Consider the following 19,994-nt stretch of genomic DNA (forward strand, 5'->3'; position numbering starts at 1 on the left):
AACATGCCAATAAAAATTGTTTCTCTGTCTCATTTAAATAGTAAAAGACGCAAGAGATGTAAGAGAAGAAATAAATCATTTCAAAAGGGGAAATAGTTTATTTAGAAATTCTTAAAATGGAGGAAACTATACATCATACAAAAACTGACGAAACAAGACAATTTTATTGGCAGAATACATTTTTAAATTGATGAATTTTATTACAAAATTGAATTAACATTGAAAATATCTATCGACTCTTAATAATTCACGTGAAAGTGCATCTGTTCAATATGATAAAATAATGTTCTTATATAAAGAGAAGGAAATTTTTCCCTATAAATCGGCTACAAGTACTTAACCGATTTATGTAGATTATTATGTAGATTTATGTAGATTAAATACGAACAGTTTGCCCGATTAAATTTTTCGATTCTTTTAATGCTATCAAAAAACTTATTCTAACTTAACATTCGCTTAAAAACAGCTGCTGTCACATCGTGAAAAATAAGAATCACGAGTACATTTGTACGTTAATTTGTGATTTTATTATTAGTATAAATGATATAAAGCTGAATACAATTAAGAAAAATCATGTTGAATGCACAGGTGGGCGCGATTGTAGGAACAAATACGTTTCCTCTACTTTCCACGAAATTATTCTGTAGAAAGATCAACTGAACATTGGCAATATTTGTGCAATTTGATGCACAATTTCGCGGCTTGTCACGGCTGAAAAATACGCTCCTTCATTGACATATATAAATATACAGCGTTCGATTAAATATCATTCAGTCGGAAAGTAGAAATAATATTCAATCGAATGTTTAATCGAGCGTTTTTTTCGGCGTTTACTAAGAGGTGAAACTGTCCATCTAATTGACAGTCATACATCTATCATATTTAGCTTTCCCACAGTCTCACATTATTATTGTGCTTAAAAGAACAAATACTGGTAACACAATCGCTTTTTTTAATGTTTCTCTATTGGACGAAATGAACAAGCATAAACGTAAACAGTTATCACAAATTAAGAAATTAATAATTAAAACACTCGAAGCATCACTACTTCAATTCACAATTTGATGGGAGCACAAACAGATTAATAATGATGGTAACCGTGAACTTGTAATGTAGCATACAACATGGAGAGGAAGAAGTTTGTTGAATACAAACGTACAATAATATCCGTCTTATCTTTACTCGTTAATTATTCTATGGCTGTGGGTTTAACAGAATATAATAGCATAGTTCCTCTTTTTCTTATTTCATTATAATGAATAGAGATTGATAAATGCAAAAAAAAAACGTATTTCATTCACATCACGAAACCCATTTGTTAAGTTTGATTTGAACTCTTGTCGGTCCAAATATATTATACAATATCTTCTCATATATGTATACATATATAATATATATATATATATATATAAAATTCTATTACATAAATGTAAGGAAAGTTATATAAATGTTCAACTGCAATATTCAACTCGGAGAGAAAAAGAATAAAAATAGAAAGTATGAAGATTACTGCTACTTTTATTCTTCTCTTCGAAGTGAATATTAAACAAATGATCTCTTGTATTATATCTCATATATCTCTGATATTGTACTCTAAATTAATTTCTTTGTGTTAATGGCATAATCTTTTTTATTTTCACCATTTCTAAACGGTGCTTATGGAATAAAGCCGCATTATCATACAAGCTTTTAAAATCTTTTGATATTCTTAAATTTATGATAAATTTATGTTCACATAATGTGGCAACGTTCTTCACCTTGGGGATCGCTCTGAAACATAAAATATATGTATATCTTATTAGCAAAAAGAAATGAAAGAAACATAAAATAATTGAGTAATCACCGCGGACCCCAATTTGTTTAAATCCACTGTGTGAATATCGACATCCGTTTAGTCACAGATATAAGCAAATAATGAATCTTATTGTTATATTTCATACAATGAAAAACATATGGATATGCAGACGATATATGTGATATATCTCTCGGAAACATTACTTTTTCTTTACATCTTTTACATACAATGATCTGATCTATATTATTATATTAATATGTGCAGTAATGTAGTATACATATAAATGTGCTAAATCAGATTTATGTTATTTGTAAATGTTTTTACCATTCGCATTCTAAGTAAAGCATATACACAACTTCAAAAATGACTTTTTTTTAGCATTAACCTGATTTCATATATATAATATTATATTAATGACACCATGAAACTCGGAAGCAATTGATATATTATTAATATAACGTCAAAAAATGAAAATTTCGATTATCCATCGAAATACAATATAAAAATGGCAAGTTTTGTAAATTTATCTATTGATCGCAATATTCGCAAATGCAACTTTGCTCCATAAAAGCAAAGCCGCATTTACGTAAATTCGGCTAAATTCACTCTAAAGATTTTGCATTTGTATATATAATATATGTTCAGGATATTCAAACATTAATAACATATAAAATACAATCAAAATTCCTTTAAATTATTATCCATAGTAGATTGAATCCCGTGTAAGAAAGAAAGCTTTAAGTATTGTGTACGTAGATAACATTTGATAAAATGTATATTTGATAATAATATCTTAATTAAAGACAATGTGGTTAATTAATGGGATGGTCATAGTTTTATATATAACGAAGATTATATATACATATTAATTCTCATAAGGCATGAAATTTTAGTTAAGCGGTGAGCATCCAGGCAAAATGTTGCATGAAAACCAACAAAATATGAAGCAAAATAATTCCTATATATTATGAGTGCGGAAAGTATTATCGATAACGTAATATTCGAACATCTGATAGGTTATAAAACAACTTACATAAAGTGCCCATCAGAGTCGTGTGCCCTCACCCTTAATACGGGTAGAGATATCTTCTCTATGAAACAAGAAGTGAATTGTGAAAATATTACACCCCAAAAAATTAGTTATCTATAACTGCAACACTTATTCTGTATATGTCAAATCTCCAGAAACAAATGGAAAGTAAATAATATTTGATTGTCTACAATTACGTAAATATTAAATTAACTCTCATAATGCCTTAAAAACTTGAAATAAACATTATAGCCACATTGTCTTCTTCGACGTTTAAAAATCAGAAAGCATAACTTTTCCAAGATTTATTATGTTACTGATTAACATACCTTTAGTTTTCCAAAGTATAAAAGTTTTTTTTATAATAATTGTACTAATAATACTATTATAATTTGTTAGACATGATTTCGTGTGTCGATAATATATCAAAATAATGCTGCAGTTAAAATATAACGCTAATGTACATCAGCGTTATATTATTATTACATCCCACTTTTTTGACGTTTTTCTCTCTTAATAATTATATTTGTATCTTAATCCCGAAAAGTAGTTTAAAGCTTTCGTTTCACTACACATTCGATACGATGTATAATGCAATAATGAAGTTTATTGCATCCTTACCTGTTGGTGATGGAGTTCTTCTGATGGTCGGAATCCTAAGCTTTCTCTGTGTCGAGACAAAGCTGAGGACAATTGTTGCCTCTTGCGCTCAGAAGTTGCCATTTCCTATTAGAAAATTTACTTAATCTCGCACCTTATCGTATATAAAATATAATATAAAATTAATCCTTAGATGCACATATAATATAACTGTCGGAAATATCTAAATGTAACTATCTCATTCAATGAGTCTTATGTTATTTTACAAAATTTATTTAAAATATTTATATTGATAAAAGGAAATGTACATCTAAAAATTAAATATATAATAAATAACACACGTACCTCTCCTTCAATATTTATCAATGTAGTAGTCATGTTATCTGCTACAAACCACTTCTGACCCTTCATAACGATGTTAGAAGGTGGCTCGTGCGTTGCACCAATATCAGCCGACCATACCATCACGTTAGCACCTCCATCGAGCTTTACGCTACGATGAAACTTGAAAGTGGTTTCCAAAGTACCGGCTTTGCGAATAATTTGCCACCCGCCTAAGCTTATTTCCTATTATAAAGATTATATTTAATAAGAAGTTGGAATTAATTTAAACGAAGCTAAAACGCACATCTCTATAAGTTCTATTTATTTACCTTATTTCCCTTATTAGTAAGTTTTACGAATCGTCCTTGGGGATCCGCTTCAGTAATTTCTATGTCACCTCTAGCAGTACCTGTAACACTATATTCACTACTGCTGCGTTCTTCGCTCTCTTCCAACAAAGTGCGTTTTCGTTTGCCTCTGAGAGGAGTATGTCTGGACGGAGTTGCTCTAGACAAAGACGTATTCGTCGACTGCATAGGTGTAATGTTTAATCTAAAATTGAGATAAATTCGCATAAATTAATTATATCAATAACATCAATAAGGAGTTAACATTCATAATTGTTCGTGTGTTAGTTTATCAAAATGTCAATTTGACAAACTATTTCTCACTATTCCCTTTCTTTCCGTAATATCCAACAAATTCAACTTTTTTTTTAAGTAGAACTATTCGCATAGCCTATTCATTTTTGAGAAATTTATCAATGTAATAAATAAAATTTTATTGAAACAAGAGCATAAGTATTTGTTTCATTAATGATGTTATTGAATTAATAAAATTATATTCAATTAAGATAATACTGTCGATATAACATGACTTTTTTTCAGTATAATAATTGTTTTACACCATGAAGTCTTGAAGTTTTCGTTCTATATATTCTAGTAAATTTGCATCAATTATGTTAATTAATGTGCAAACTGTAAAATATTTAGTTACATTATGAACGATTTAAATCTTAATTCAATTTGATATATTTAAAAATTTCATTTCTCTTTAAATTTGAAGATGACCTAAAACGTAAAATCGAAACATCGGTATTTTTAAGTTGACATTTCAATAAACTAACTCATACACAAAAAACTAAAGTTGGTTCAATATAATTGATTTTATTCATGTTGAACTTGAGATTGATTTTTAATTGTTTCGCATAAGTTAACTCTAGTAATATCGTCCATTAAAATTTGCAGAAATTATGATTTTGACTCACCTTGCCTCTTCAGTTTCGAGCAGCTTGCGATACGCAGCAATTTCCAAATCAAGCGCTACTTTAATATCCATAAGATCATGATATTCTTGTAATTGTTGAGCCATTTCATCTCGCATACGTGACAATTCTGCTTCCAGTGCAGCTAAACTGTCTGCATAACGAGAACGTTCGTTTTCTCTTGAATTCTCCATGTCCCTATCGAAAACGATTTTATATTATTTATACATTTATACATTTTATATTATACTTATACGCAAATAATATTATTTATGCAAAAAAATATCAGAAAATGTTTTCTACTAATTTTTATATACATATATTGCCTTTTTATTTCAAAGTGAAACTCATAGTGTGGGAGTTGTGGACTTAAAGAAATTATTTTCACTTAAATCTCTTTTTTTATACTCAAAAAATTTTGTAGATTACCTAATGCGTGCACTAAGGGCATTGTTAGCTGCTTCGAGTTCGCTGATTCTTGAATTGAGTCCTTCGTTTCGAGAGCGAGTCTGTCTCAATTCCTCGGTTGCCATGTTAGCGACTCCGCTATTACGTTGAGCATGAGATGCCAAATTCTTGATTTTATTTTCATATAAAAGCTCAATCTCTTCTCGATTAGCACGCATTTGCGCCTCATGCTGTTCGCGTAATTCTTGCAAGGATTGCTGTAGTTTAGCTTCATATTGCTCCGCAAGACGACCGTCAATCTCCGATATTTCAACCTAAAACGCAATTATAATATAAATTATTTCGAAGAAATAATTTATATTAACTAACTAGGAATCAACGAAAAATTATATTAAAATTGGGAGCTATTATGCCGACTGAAAATTTGATTTATCTTTCATCTATTTTTTTTCCAATCAGATTTAAGATTATATCGTTAAAATAATATTCATTAAATTTTTAGAAATGACAATAAATGATTTATTTATCATAAAACACATAGATGCAAATATAAATTTTTATATAAACAAAAATTATTGATAAATATGTTATGTAACTACAATAAAATTGAATTGTCTTCAGTAAAATTTTCAAATCTATTTTTTTCATTGCTTGTCAATGTTAATAAAAAAATTTTTCTTAAAACTAACGACATATTTACGATAAAGCAACAGGGCTTGAAAGATCATATTGTTTCAAGTAATTACTTACTTGTCGTCTCGTACGAGTCTCTGTAAGTTCTTGCTGATAAACTTGATCCTTGAAACTGATGTCTTCTTTGAGACTCTGGATATTGTTTTCGAGATCGATTCGCTGAAGAGTTTCTTCCTCCAGGTGCTTACGAGCATCGTCTAGCAATGTTTTCAATCGATCTATTTCCTTTTCCGAATCTCGATCCTTCTCGGCTAACTTCTTGCGCTCTGCCTGTGACTGATTGAACTGCGACTGTAAGTCGCCGCAGCGCGTCTCAAATATCATTACATTTCGTTCTGCTATTTGTAGATCTTTTGTTTTCTTGTCCAATCTGAAGCAAATGATAAATATCAATTATATAGTATTTATTTCTATTAGCATTATGATATCTTTCATCTTTAAATTTCTGCTATATTTCTACTATATTTCTTTAACAATCAATTGTAACTTTTGGCAGCTATTGCTTGTCAAGATTGTCTTCACATCTTTACATGAACGAAGGAATGTAACGTGTACGTTCGATTGTATAACAATACAAAGAAAATATAATATGAGCACTTTATTAACTCTCTTAAATAATGGCTTGTTTGTTGATTAAGTAAATAGATACAATGTTAATCAAATTGGACAAATTACTAACAGAAATTACTACAGAAAATAAAATGTTTCTGATTCAGACAGTTTTAATCTCGAAACGCAAAAACAAATTTTTTTGAGAATTTATGTATAAGATCGAATTTTTTATTAACGGGATTTCTGCGAAGGTTCTTTGAACATAAAATTCTCAGATTATCGTCTTGCCATCCTTGGCCTACTATCTTAAAACAGGCAACATCGAATGATGCTATATCTATTCTCGTGAAATAACATCTTTTCCCGCTATGGTATCTTCAGAAAGTATCATAGATAGTTTCACCATAAATCCTTGCTTTACCTTAAGTTAAAAAACAGTTTGGTTAAAAACGATGAATAACAGAAAGACGAATAACAGTTAAAAGATACATTATAAACTGGATTTAATTTCTATTAAATTTAATTTCTCGCGGAATCTGTACTTTCGTTCCGCGAATTCCTATATTCTATAGATAGTTTGTAGACGATGTGCTAATTTTGTAAGATATAACGTGCAAGTTCATTACGGTGTAATCGGTATTATAATTAAAATTCGTTTTCATTTACAACATACCGCCGTGCCGGTTCACAAGAAGGAAGCCGCGCACCGGGTAGGAGAGAGAGCTTCTATTTCAAGCGATGCACGACCCACATTGAGAATTTTATTTTCTGCCATGGTGGCCCGGACGTGTCTTTAATATTCGTCCGTTTCGCCTCTGTCCCTCACCCGATTTTCAAGACAAGAAAACAACGTGCGCTCCGGAAAGCTGCATATACGCTTACTCGCGAGAAGTGCGTCGGCTGTTAATTAACTTATGGCGACCTTAAGCTAATGATCGTTAATGATTCTCCAACGATATCCAGCTGGAAATGTGTGAACCTTCAGTAAAATAAGATTTGCTGCAGACTGCGATCATTTGTTATGACGGTTTGTAATTAAATATTGAAACAGACATATCTTTCGTAACATAATTATATATTTCCAGAGTTGGGTAAGTTAATGTTTTTTTTTAACTGAATAAAGTTAATGGCTTTACAAAATTAATAAAGTTAAGTTAAAAGTTGAAGGAATAAAAAATTAACTTGACGTAAGTTAAGTCAATATTGAATTAACTTAAGTTAAAAAAAAAGTTAATTTTGAACAAAATTATTTTTTAGATCAAAATGTCCTAATTTTTCTTAAAATGAGATTAAATAACTACAATATAGATTGTTAAGTAAATTAAATTTTTCTAGGATATTTAAAGATATTTTCTAAGATATTTAAAAGAGATAAAAAAATTTTTTAACTTAAAAAAAAGTTAAAAAATTAACGTTTAAAAGTAACTTACTTAAGTTAAAAGTTAAAGCATTTAAAATTAACTAAGTTAAGTTAAAAGTTATTAACTTTTTAACTTTTTTTTTTTAACTTTTAACGTTTTAACTAGTTACTACCCAACCCTGTATATTTCATACAATTACTAATAACTTAATTATACATATCTTCGTAGTAAATATGTAATAATTAGTCGGTGATAAACCATTTGAAAGAAATAGGAAAATGCGTTCAAGATTCGTCTTCGTGAACTATACATCGCAAAAATGCAATAGAAAGAAAATAATAAATTTTAAAGTCACATTTTTGTCATATTGCTAAATCTTTTGTTTTTCTTGTACGATCAACGCCGTGCGTTATCAGCTGGCCCAAGACAAAGTTGGATACCATTGCTCTAAACAATTGTCAAGGAAGGGAGTCTCGAGGTTTATACGGTTCTTAGCAGGAGGGTGATGGTCGTCGCCCTCTAATTCTCTCGCGGACTAATCGGTACAAAATGCGAGACGGCGAAACGCTTCAGAAGACTTGTAACGTAATGTGCATTCAGTTATGTACGCGACAATGTCACGGGTCAAGTTTAACCGCGGATCGCTGGAATTTTGTAATTTTGCATAAATACTCGCGCAATAATTAATTAAGACATTGAAAGCGTTCAGTCTTCAATTTTATATGTATATAATATATACATTATATGAACAATATAAAAATATACATATATAATATGTTATACATAAAATTTTCATTCATATTTTTATTATATATACGTACTTATCCAATAAATATATAAATGTTTTTCAAGTTTTGTGTATATGTAGTTAAGAAATTAACAACGCAATTCTGAAATAAAATTAAAAAGACATCGTTAGATGTCTTCGATTTATAAGTAATTCTAATTTTATACGATTCTGAATTTATGCTGATCTCTCCTTCGGCTTTCCAAAAGTACAGATCCTATAGAGCTTTACTCAGAACGGGAAGGGCTGTGCCAGTCTTGTTGCACACGACACGTATAGTATATGCTCTTGAACTTATAAATCGTGGCCCTCGCATTTCGACTCCGAAAATGGCGAGGTTTTACACACGCCTGCTCGCGTGCAACATCGGCCTCACGCGACGCCTGACATCGCTAAAATGGCTGACATCGGGCGGGTGATGTCATCCACGATTTCACGTGGCATTGGCTTTTACAGATAATAATCGCGGCCAAGAATTTTGCATTTGCTCAAAAACGTGCGTCCTCCAGGAATTCTTTCCGCGGCTTATCCATGACGCCTGGAATTCGAGATTATTGGCATTGTTGGCCTCGAAGTACAGATACGATCGTCTCGCGCTTTCACACAAGGAATACGGGAATGTGTTACTTCATCGATTATTTGAATCACGAATTTGAACGGCGACGTTACACTTTTAGCGAATAAAAAAAAACTGAACGATATTTTTCTCAGGAAAATTCGGGATCTTCATCAGTGTCGAGAATGCAAAAGTACGAAGTTTAAGAAAGAAGTTTTAAATAACAGTTTAAGGAAACTGATAATACTTCATTTTTTTGACAAATTTACAATTATTTTTTTCTATCAAAAATGTTCTTCCATTTTTTTTACATTTAACATTTATTATTTTTAAAAGTTCAAGATGTAAAGAAAAATTCAAATTGCTTCAAAAATTTCTTATGAGGAAATCCGATATCTTGAAGGCAATTATCATTAAATTATTATTAAATATTCTTAAATATTAATATTAATATTCTTATAAACATTAATATTCTTAAGTATTCATTAAATATTCTTAAATGATCAAGTTTTCTATTAGAAGACGCTTACGTCATATGCTTTTTTACTCATTCAAGGACCACTGAATTTGCGGACGCTACAGCACCGCAGAAAAAGAGAAAGATAGATAGACTATAGATAGATAGATAGATAGATAGAGAGAGAGAGAGAGAGAGAGAGAGAGAGAGAAAGAGAGACATTAAATGCCGTCTGTGTATAATGAAACATCGTATTCCCAGCAATTTTGGTCGATGACACAATTCCTTTCACAAAGATTCCAGAAGCAACGAAGGCAAAAGAATCGCGATATAGTCGATATATAATGTGAATAACAACAAAAATAAGCGACAGTAAAGTCATGATGCTATCTTATTGAAAGACTGTAGCATTATCATTGAAAACACCACGATCTTTAACACGGAAATGAGCTTTATGACCGTGACTATCTCTCAGGGGCTCTCAACCTGACTTCACAAATAATTCATTTTAATCGATGTACAATTAATGTACACTGGGAGAGACATAAACGTCTTAATATGTGAAGTTTCACTCATATCGAGTTAGATACGGGCCGCATGCTTCCTGTCTAGATCGCGTCATGCGCGACTGTTGATCCGAGAAATATTATTTCTAAGTAGCTGGAGATGATATTTAATTTGACACATCGATAATTGAATAATAATAATATTAATATTAATATCACAAGTTTCCCAAATAATTTAAGTTTTAAATAACGAGTTAATACTTAAATATGTTAATATTTAAATAGAAAGTACTCGTTTCGAATATGTCCCTATATGTGGGCAACCTCATAATGCATATCAAGATATTTATCATCAAGTATACAAATAAAACCATCTATCGATCTTTATGTAATAATAATAACATTGTTTAATAATATTTGTTTTGGGAAGGAAATATTGAAAATGCAAGGTGGACAAAGTTTGAGATTACTAAGCCCTTTTCCCCCACCAATCCTACTCTACTCACGTAAGTTGGGCATGGCAGATGCTTTATAGGGAATGGTGTGTGTTGCAATCGTAACGGTATAAACCGGAGTAAGTCGGGAAATATCAACGGAACAAGTTCGTAATCTATAGTAACTATAGAAAATATGGCGCGTGCGACGATAATTATCAGAACGCGGAATTATCGCTCTAGGCGTACATACATGCAATAATTGCGTGTAACATGAATTTGAACACGAATAACGAAAAGCGTTAAATTACCGAATCTCCTTTCTTTTTCGTCCGATTTTATTAAAATCTCACGAACGGCTGAGAAAATTACTTTAGTAAATTACTGTTTTCTTATGAATTTACTTTACAAAAGACAGAATAAATCGTTCATTGCGTTTCCCATTCATTCCTTACACACCTCGTTACCGTCCTCTTACAATTTCCAGTGAACAAACGTAAAAAATCGAACGACCCTGTTCCTAATGATCAGTATATACTCATAAAGTGAGAGATCTGATAATTGCGGTGGAGGAGGAGGAGGAGGAGAGTGCAAGTTCATCGCGGAAAAATTTCACTCTCGCGCGGGTCAAAGGATCGATCGTTTTTATTCCGTCAACGACGGAATAAAACGCGAAGTATAATCCTTGTTATAGTCGCGGTCGTACGTGACGGCGGGATCAGAGTCAATGTTTTCAGGTCAGGTGATAACGCACTGACACTGACATCACCGCCGCATAGTAAGCGTGACGCAATCGCTCGTAGTAACGTCACGTTGTGGAGAGCTCGTTCATGTTTTTCTCCGAGGCCGGATACATGAACGGCGCGAAAATTATTTCCTCTTTACGTAAACGTTAAGCTTTCCCTCGTCTTTTCCAGCGCATTCTTTTCTTCTCACACTACCTCCTCTCTCTCTCCCTCCCTCTCTCTCTCTCTTTCTCCCCATTCCTCCACAATTTTTCGTATCTTCTGATTCTGCTTCCCCTCGCCACAAGTCCGGCGGATAACCAATTTTGTTGCATCGTTCTGGAGAATCTTAACTCTGTTGACAAACACGCTCGACGAAAATGCACATGACGCATCAATGAGCAACTGCTCGTTAATCTAATCCGAAGATCGGCGACAGACATCGACAGATATCGATTCTTTTATTCTCTCTTTGGATTAAATGAAATTTATACTATATCGCGACCGTCGTATAATCTGTATTACTACCTGGCACGAAAATAAGGTGAATGATAACGCCGCGGCACAAACGTATCGATCAGGACTAGTTGAGAACGTTCAGCACACTTTGTAATACGTTGCTAGATTCGAAATTTTCGTTTACTTAATTTTACTTTTATTCACTCCTCGAATATAACTTGTACGCGCAAAATATAGAATATAATATTACATGAAACACTCTGTAAATACGGAATCTCTATAGATAGATTATGTTTTCGTAAAAATTATTTCAGAGATATTACATATCAACATTGAGCAACATTACAAATAATCGTATTGTCTGTGATGATATCAAATAGACATATGTCACATGTTTTATAGAGTATATGCAATTTCCAAGTAATGCTTATCTGATAATTCTCCAGGAATTATCAAGTCAAGGAATATGAAAGAATGACTATAATATTCATGATCATAATTCAAAGTAGATTGAAATACAAATACAAATAAGCAAATTATACCCTAGCCTTGCGAATATATAATTATATAAAATAGAACGTTTTCTCTACCTTCATAATGAATATTAAAATAATATTAGGTGTTGGAATTAATTCGTAGCGTTTTACAAGTGATGGGAAGTACTTTCATTAATGTATTTTTTAATGCTCATGTGAAATAAATAACATTCTTTCATTAAAAAACGCTACGAATTAATTCCAACATCTAATATTATAATGCTAGATTAATTTATGATTCTTCTATTAAGGGAATTATGCATATCTTAAATTAAAATACACAAGCCTCAATAAATATAACCAGTTTTGAGAATTCTTGCATCATCGGTACTTGGAAAGTAACATAAATTTTTACTAAATGAGTCATTATATACTCATTTCATGATATACCGAGTGTATATATTCCATTTTTGTAATACAAAATTAGTCAAGATACGAAATTAAAAAAAATTCTCTGTTTTTTTGCCTTGAAACTCGTGAATCATAAAAAGATATCAGTCCAATTTAAAAATACCGTCGAAAATAAGAGACTCTAATAATACACAACATAATTATCGTCGGAGCCACGCAATCTTCTTATTGAAAATTTTCCTTTATACATGCGTGATCGAATAGAAAATACAAGGTACGGTTCGAAGAGGGAAGGGACGTTCAATTTGCAGGATTCAAAAATAGGGAAGGGTCGCAACTAGGTGTTTAAAATGCGGAGTTGTATTAAAGTTAGACACGCGTGGATGCGCGATTGCGCACATGTTAATTTTTATTCTGCGCATGTGTCAGAATAAGAAGTGCTAATGATGATCGAGACTATTGAAAGAAAAATTGAGTATAGCTCAGTACCGATGATTCATGAATTAAAGAGTTTCACATTGTGCGGCTGTACTCCACAACCAAGCTCGTATTTCTCCAAGTCTCGAGCTCCATTGTATTCAAATCCGAGTTTCACTACTTTGCCGACTGCAGTGCCCAATTGCGTGCATCCATCCAATGATTGACAAATAAAATTCTAATTTGTCTTTTTACATGATTTTTTTTTTCCACAGCATCGTCAGGAAACAAGATACTCGGATGCTCGATCACGTTGATCGATATTTATCAATAACGATTAGTGCCATTTAACTTTCCTATCTATTTTGCAAGTAAGAAGGCAACACGGTTAGATACGCAAAAAAACTTATCATTTTATCATTTTACTCGGAGTATAAAATATATATAAATATATATAAATATATACAAATACGTAAATTGAACTTACTTGCTCTTGAAATCCTCGTTATCATCCCAGAGACGTTTGGTGTCGATCTCCAGCTTGGCGCGTTCCCTGGCAGTCTCATCGAGCAGCTTTCGCGCGTCGGATAGCTCGTGTTCGTACATAGCCTTGATACTGGAGACCTCCCGGGTGACGGTCTCCTGAGTAGTCTGCATCTCCCGGGTCAGCCGGGAATTCTCGGTCTCCAAGTGACGCACCTTTTCGATGTAACATGCCAGACGATCGTTGAGATTCTGTAGATCCTGCTTCTCCTGCAGCCGGGAGTATCGGGTTGGGCTAAGCGGGCTGCCGGGTCGCCGGCCGATCGGCGTCGATGTAGTCGGTGGCGGCGACTGGATGCTGGAGGACGACGAAGCGACGGAGGCGGAAGAAGCGGAAGCGGCGGCTGCGGCTGCCGCCGCGGTCTTCTTGCTTGATTTCGTTGACATTGTTGTTGCGGAAAATACGCGACTAGCCTGCACGCGAATTCTCGCGCTTGCGGTCTCGTACGAGGCACTCTACGTCGTTCTCGATTAGACACCCTCGACGACACTGAGGGGGAATGAGACAGAGAGAGAGAGAAAGAGGGAACACCGGCGCGTCCGTGTCTAGCGTATCATCAACTCGTTGCTGATAACGTCTAACGTCAGCGCGTCCGTGTCGATCGAGCGAACGCGTGTAGTACCTTCGTGATCGTCCGATCAACGTCTCGCGATCTCGCACACTTCGCAGTCAAATGCGCACTACCGGATCAAGCAGCGCCAGCCAACGGTCGGATTAGTGCGCTTGCTTGCGACGACGCCACATCACAAGCCGGGTTTCGCGCCGCCATTAACCGGAAAGAAGCGCTGCGTGCGATGATTGGCTGTGGCGTTGCAGGGACGCCACGCGCTCGACCTATCGCCTCTCACGAACCGGCCGACCGTGTTTAATGTCGCGCAATACGATTGGCCGCGTCCAATATCGATAGTACTAGAATGACTGTAGAATGAACGATGCCACCAATCGCAATGAACGCTCGAGGAGACGTTAAATTTGAATGCGATCGTTGAATCGTGATTAATGGGGTTTCCGGCACGTATTAAATTTTTTTATTTTAATGCATGTTTAATATATGTTTAATCAGCCTTTGTGCTCTCCGTACTTTGGATAAGACGTAGGATTCAGGAGTTTTATTCTCGAAAAATGTTGCATATAAAGATACTAAGGAAGTCTTAATATGTGTAACAAATACTACTTATAGTATTTTTGTGCGTACACACATTTTCGTGTGAAATATTTGTCGAGAATACAGTCCTTGTTTTTGAAAGATGAAAGAGCGAAAAAGTTAATAATAAATTTATAATTTTATAGCTATTAGTATTTTAAAACAATATTTCGCGGTATATATTCTCAGTATTTCTTAAGAAATTATTTTTAGAATTTATATATGTAATAATAAACTAGTAAATGTGATAAGAATTGTCTCAATTTTTGTTACATTAAGATTAAATTATTAAAGATTTAGTTTCGGTTTTAATGTCCGTCTGGATTATAATTAATATCAGAGTTTTTTCCTTTTTTTTTCCTTTTCTTTGCGATTAACGTTTTAAGTATATTGAAAGTTATTCATTAATTTCAACATAATTGACACTGATTCGCTGAATGTCAAAGACTGATTTTTGACTAAACCGATAGAATTTAAGTTTTTGCGATATGGTGAATTTTTGTTTTAGTGAACTACCTTTTATTATTTTACAATTGTTTTTGCTTCCCCCCTCCCCCTCCAATAAATTTATCTTTTAATAATTTTTAATATATTTTAGATTTTTTTATTAGAGTATAGTTAATAGGTGGAGGTGGCTCACTGAAATGAATTAGTTTGAAAAAAAATTTGTCGTTATTACATCATATTGTCTCTGAGGACGACTCAAAAATGAGCCGAAACATGACTTCTATTGTCTTGTCATATCCAATCATTTTACAAGAATTGTTTCACTCAAAAGATATTTTTGCATAGAATATCTTTCAATAATTCCATATTTTCGTAAACTATTATATTAATGAAATTAAATTTATTAAAAACAATATTGTGTTTCCTTAATTAATTTAATTTTCAGAACAATGATGATAACAATAAATGATAAAAATTGTTTTACATAAAAATATTTCTATATAAAGTATTTCTCTTTCAGAAATTTTTAATTCTCATAGAGTGTTATACTAGCGAAACTAATTTCTTCAATTATTTTCATAATGAAGAATTTATTCCAAGAATACAGTCTTTTGATAATTTAAAGTTGGATGTTGGATGGTTTTAAAACAATAAACAGCGTTTTATAAATAAATATTGCATTATGATATATTTTAACAACCAGTGGTAACAAAGGTAGGTGTCTCTTTTACGTATTTATAGCAACAGAACAGCACTCTCGTATGATACAAGCTTCGACTTATTTAACTGTTCAATATATATATTTATAATATTTATATATACATATGTATACATCCTTTGAACCGCGAAAAAGAGTGTTCGTGTAACGTAATAATATAGTCATAGAAAAAAATTTGTTCTGGAGGCAACCGATGTAACTTATAAAGCTTATGACTTTAAATAACTTTCAGGATTCTGAATAAGATATATGTATATATACATGTATATGTATGTATACGTATGTATGATATATGTAAACATATGTATATAACATACATATTATATATATATAAATGTATAATATATGTATAAATGTATAGATCTCTCCTTGTTTTTAAAGAATATGATTCTCTAGCGACATGTGATATATTAAATATATAGATATAATCTGTTACATCAGCATTTTCGCGTTTTAGATATCTATATATATAATAACTATTATGTACATGTTATAAATTCGATAATATCTCACGCATAGCTTCTCTCCGCTACACACCGTACTTTATTTGGTTTAACAGAGGAGTGTCGCTTCAGTCATCTTTGGTAGAAGCATGCTTTTTTTCGTACAACGCTATCTCATACAAGATAACACAAAATGTTACTCAATTAACGCGTCTGTTCCCTGAGTTGATATACAACCACATTTCAGTCTTTACCATTTTGTTACTTCATCTCTCACAGCAATTATTACACATCAATTAAAACAATTATCTCACTAGTATAAGCACAGCAATCTAACAAAATCAAAAGATCAAGGCCGGAAATGTGTTGCCTTTCTTATAAATCCCCTTTTCATGACACAAAACTGCCTAAAAAAATATCTTCCCCTAACACATCCTTTATATTTTAAATTTTGATAGAATGCAGTACAAAAACAACAAAGGGGATAAATACGAAATAATTTGTTGAAACTAATTCCTTCACTTATATAAGTCGATAATTAGTCAACTCTCGAATTATGAGGAATTATTTCAATCACGAATTAACGATAACACATTGGATCACAAAACTTTAATCTGTCTTAATTAAATCTAATTCATTTTCTCGCGCTCCGAATGCTTTATCGCAACTCATTCATTTCCATCATTCTCAAAATTGTCACATATGTCAAATACTACACAAATACATCAAAGTGTGACGAGGCTTCTATACGAAAAAAATTAAATACTGAATAGAAATTCTTTTCGATTTTACTTATTATCTATCAACATCGTCAATCAACATCGTCATTAATTTTTATAGTCATCTGTAAAAATTAATAGAATATAATGTATATAATTATATAAACAAAATTTTCTTTAATCGTATAAATATGTGTCATTATTCTCAATAACACTATTCGTAAAAGAGTGCTTAATTTATATTTTCTTTTTTAACAAATAGTATTTTTTAAATATGTTTTTTTTTCCTTTTTCTTGATTGAGGTACCACTGGTAATAGCAGTTGCTTTTGTTATCTTCGCGTAATCGCGTGTCATTTCTATTACATTAATATCTTTAATGTACTCATAATGAAATGAGCTTTTGAGGCACATTCACCACATATACACTCGTTATAAGCAATCGCTAAAATTTTCTTCGTATTGGCTAGTTAATCACTAATCATCATCTTTATGATTATCGATTGCAGAAGTGAATTTTTGGAAGAAAATTTTAACGGGAGTGTGTAATAAGTTATAATAACTTACAACGTTTGTCGTCCTCGCACTATAATCACAGACAATCCCAGTTTAACGCAACAAAACGATTCACCATCTTATTTGCATCCGCCTACTTTACATTTCTCTGTTTTTCTCTGATAGAAGTAATAAAAATAAAATTCTGTACACTGCATAATAAATTCTGTATATTGCGCAAATCTTCGCGGAGAAACGTTGATACTTTGTTGAGACCCTGACCATAGTGATATATCGTTTTATACACGTCCATTTCTGGTATCTATCCAATATATTTAAATTAGCATCGTAAGAATGCACTTTTCAATTTTATATAATTATTTAGAAAATGGACCAAGATTTTTTTTAAGAAGATGGGATGGCATAATTATGTTATAACTATTTATATATTTATATACGATATTCTAAAACTCTGATGAGATAGGAATGATGCGATGTTCGCGTCCTGTACGAACGCAGAAGGCAGCGGTGTTATAAAGATATACCGTGTAAAATGCATAGGAAACAAAGTGTGAATTCATTGGAGCGTTACTGGACCAAGCATAAGTAGGAAAAACTCTCTACTCGACTATAATCGTGGCAAGGCGTTTCGGCCGCTTGCCAGCTTTATGTCTCCTATGGACATTCCCTTCGTCATGCGCAACTTGCGAGGACGACTCGAACGACTCCGCGGAATTGTCAGAACCTATATCTCTGTCCGAATTTATTATTTGTTCGAGTTTACGTTTCCGCGATCGTGTCATTGGACCGTTACTACTGCTGCCACTAGTTTCGCTGTCAACGTCGCGTCGATGTCGATGCTTTTTCGTCGGGATTATCGGTTGACACGATTCGTCGGCATTGCGTTTGGTCCGCTTTTTCGCGGTTCTCTCGAATTCTTGCAGGAGTGAAAGTCTTACTGAGGAATTCGAATCGGAAGAAGAAGATAGGGAACTCAGGTACTCGTTAACAACTTCGTCATTAAAATCGAAGACGCTTGGTGACGAGGTGGAAGTGTTTGCAGCACTTGCTGTAGCGCTTGGTAGACGCAACTGAACCGACGACGGACTCGAGGAGGAAGAAGAAGACGGTCTCGATGTGGAGGAACTGGAATTGGAACGTTTGTGCTTGCGACGCTGAGCCAGTTTGGCGGCATCGACCGCGCGCAGCTGGAAACCCTCGCGCTCGTGCGTTGACGTTGAACTAACGGCTACCGCATTGTCCGCGTGAACCGTATCAGTAGCTGATGTTACCGGAAGAATCGTTGCGTCATGCGTCGTCAACCACGAATGGTACACCAGAGAAGCTGCGGTGAGTCTATTGTTGGGATCGATCATCAACAAACCTTTCATCACTTGTTTCGCACCGGGAGACACATGACTCCAAGCCTCGCTGTCAAAATTAATCTCACCGGCTTTGATGCGCATCGCTACGTTAGGTGTATCTGTACGGGAAGGTGGATTGTCGGACAACATGAAATACAGAATAGTCCCCAGGGACCACATGTCGCAGCTCTCGTCGTATTCTTGATTGGCCACAACCTCCGGGGCAGCATACGGGAGCGTAAAGCAGGGCGTGTGTAACGGCTCGCAGCTGTTCTTCATCCGAGCAAATCCAAAGTCGACTATCTTTACAGGCGAATCTTCGCCTTGATGCACATATACGATATTCTCTGGTTTGAGATCACGATGCACTACGCCACGCGAGTGCATGTATCGCACTGCGGATGCCAATTGCCGCATCACTCGCTTGGCCTGCCGCTCCGAGAATGGGCGCGGTCGTTGTAACAATTCCCCGCCCGAGAGCAATTCCATCACGATGTATGTGTGAAGTCGATCGTGGTGGACTTCTGTCAATTTCACTACGTTTGCGTGACGCTGACACGCACGCAACAGATTCTCCTCCCGACTGCAATCCACTCGCCTGCTGACGATCTTCACGGCGTATTCCTGCTGAGTTTTACGATTACGACACCGTCGACAAATCGAAAAACTGCCATCGCCTAGAGCTGGTCCCGCTTGGTCTAACTCGTACGCCTGGAAGAACGTGGACTCTTCGAAACACGTGTTCAACAGATCGGACAACAAAGGCCGTTGCGAACTGGCTTCGCCACCGAAGATATCCCTGCTCACCACGTTGTCGGTGAATAGTATCGAAGGTGCTACATAGGAATAACCCTGTAAAAATATCC

General features: G+C 33.9%; 2 protein-coding genes across 4 annotated transcripts in view; both read right to left on the minus strand.

Annotated features, from left to right (window-relative positions):
* Positions 1–78: 78 nt before the first annotated feature.
* LOC105146900 (lamin) lies at positions 79–14,562 on the minus strand. 2 transcript variants are annotated; one of them, XM_011057543.2, is made up of 9 exons: positions 13,743–14,561; positions 6,172–6,484; positions 5,443–5,735; positions 5,017–5,211; positions 4,079–4,301; positions 3,771–3,992; positions 3,447–3,551; positions 2,829–2,886; positions 79–1,770 (listed from the first exon to the last, which is right to left on the minus strand). In XM_011057543.2, exons 1-8 carry the CDS (start codon positions 14,183–14,185, stop codon positions 2,863–2,865), a joined length of 1,818 nt encoding a protein of 605 aa, XP_011055845.1. In that variant the 5' UTR covers positions 14,186–14,561; the 3' UTR covers positions 79–1,770; positions 2,829–2,862. The 2 variants fall into 2 exon arrangements, with proteins under 2 accessions (XP_011055845.1, XP_011055835.1); XM_011057533.2 differs by lacking the exon at positions 2,829–2,886 and having other exon boundaries at positions 13,743–14,562.
* Positions 14,563–16,050: 1,488 nt separating this feature from the next.
* Positions 16,051–19,994, minus strand: part of LOC105146926 (ribosomal protein S6 kinase alpha-5) — a 40,441-nt gene continuing 36,497 nt past the window's right edge. For both annotated transcript variants that reach the window (XM_087403000.1, XM_011057576.2), the window contains exon 7: positions 16,051–19,980. In XM_087403000.1, coding sequence (XP_087259126.1) covers positions 18,385–19,980 — 1,596 coding nt within the window. In that variant the 3' untranslated portion in view covers positions 16,051–18,384. The remainder of the gene's footprint in view (positions 19,981–19,994) is intronic.

This window comes from Acromyrmex echinatior, chromosome 2 (assembly GCF_024713525.1).
Source record: "Acromyrmex echinatior isolate Ae372 chromosome 2, ASM2471352v2, whole genome shotgun sequence".
NCBI classification, from domain to species: Eukaryota; Metazoa; Arthropoda; class Insecta; order Hymenoptera; family Formicidae; genus Acromyrmex; species Acromyrmex echinatior.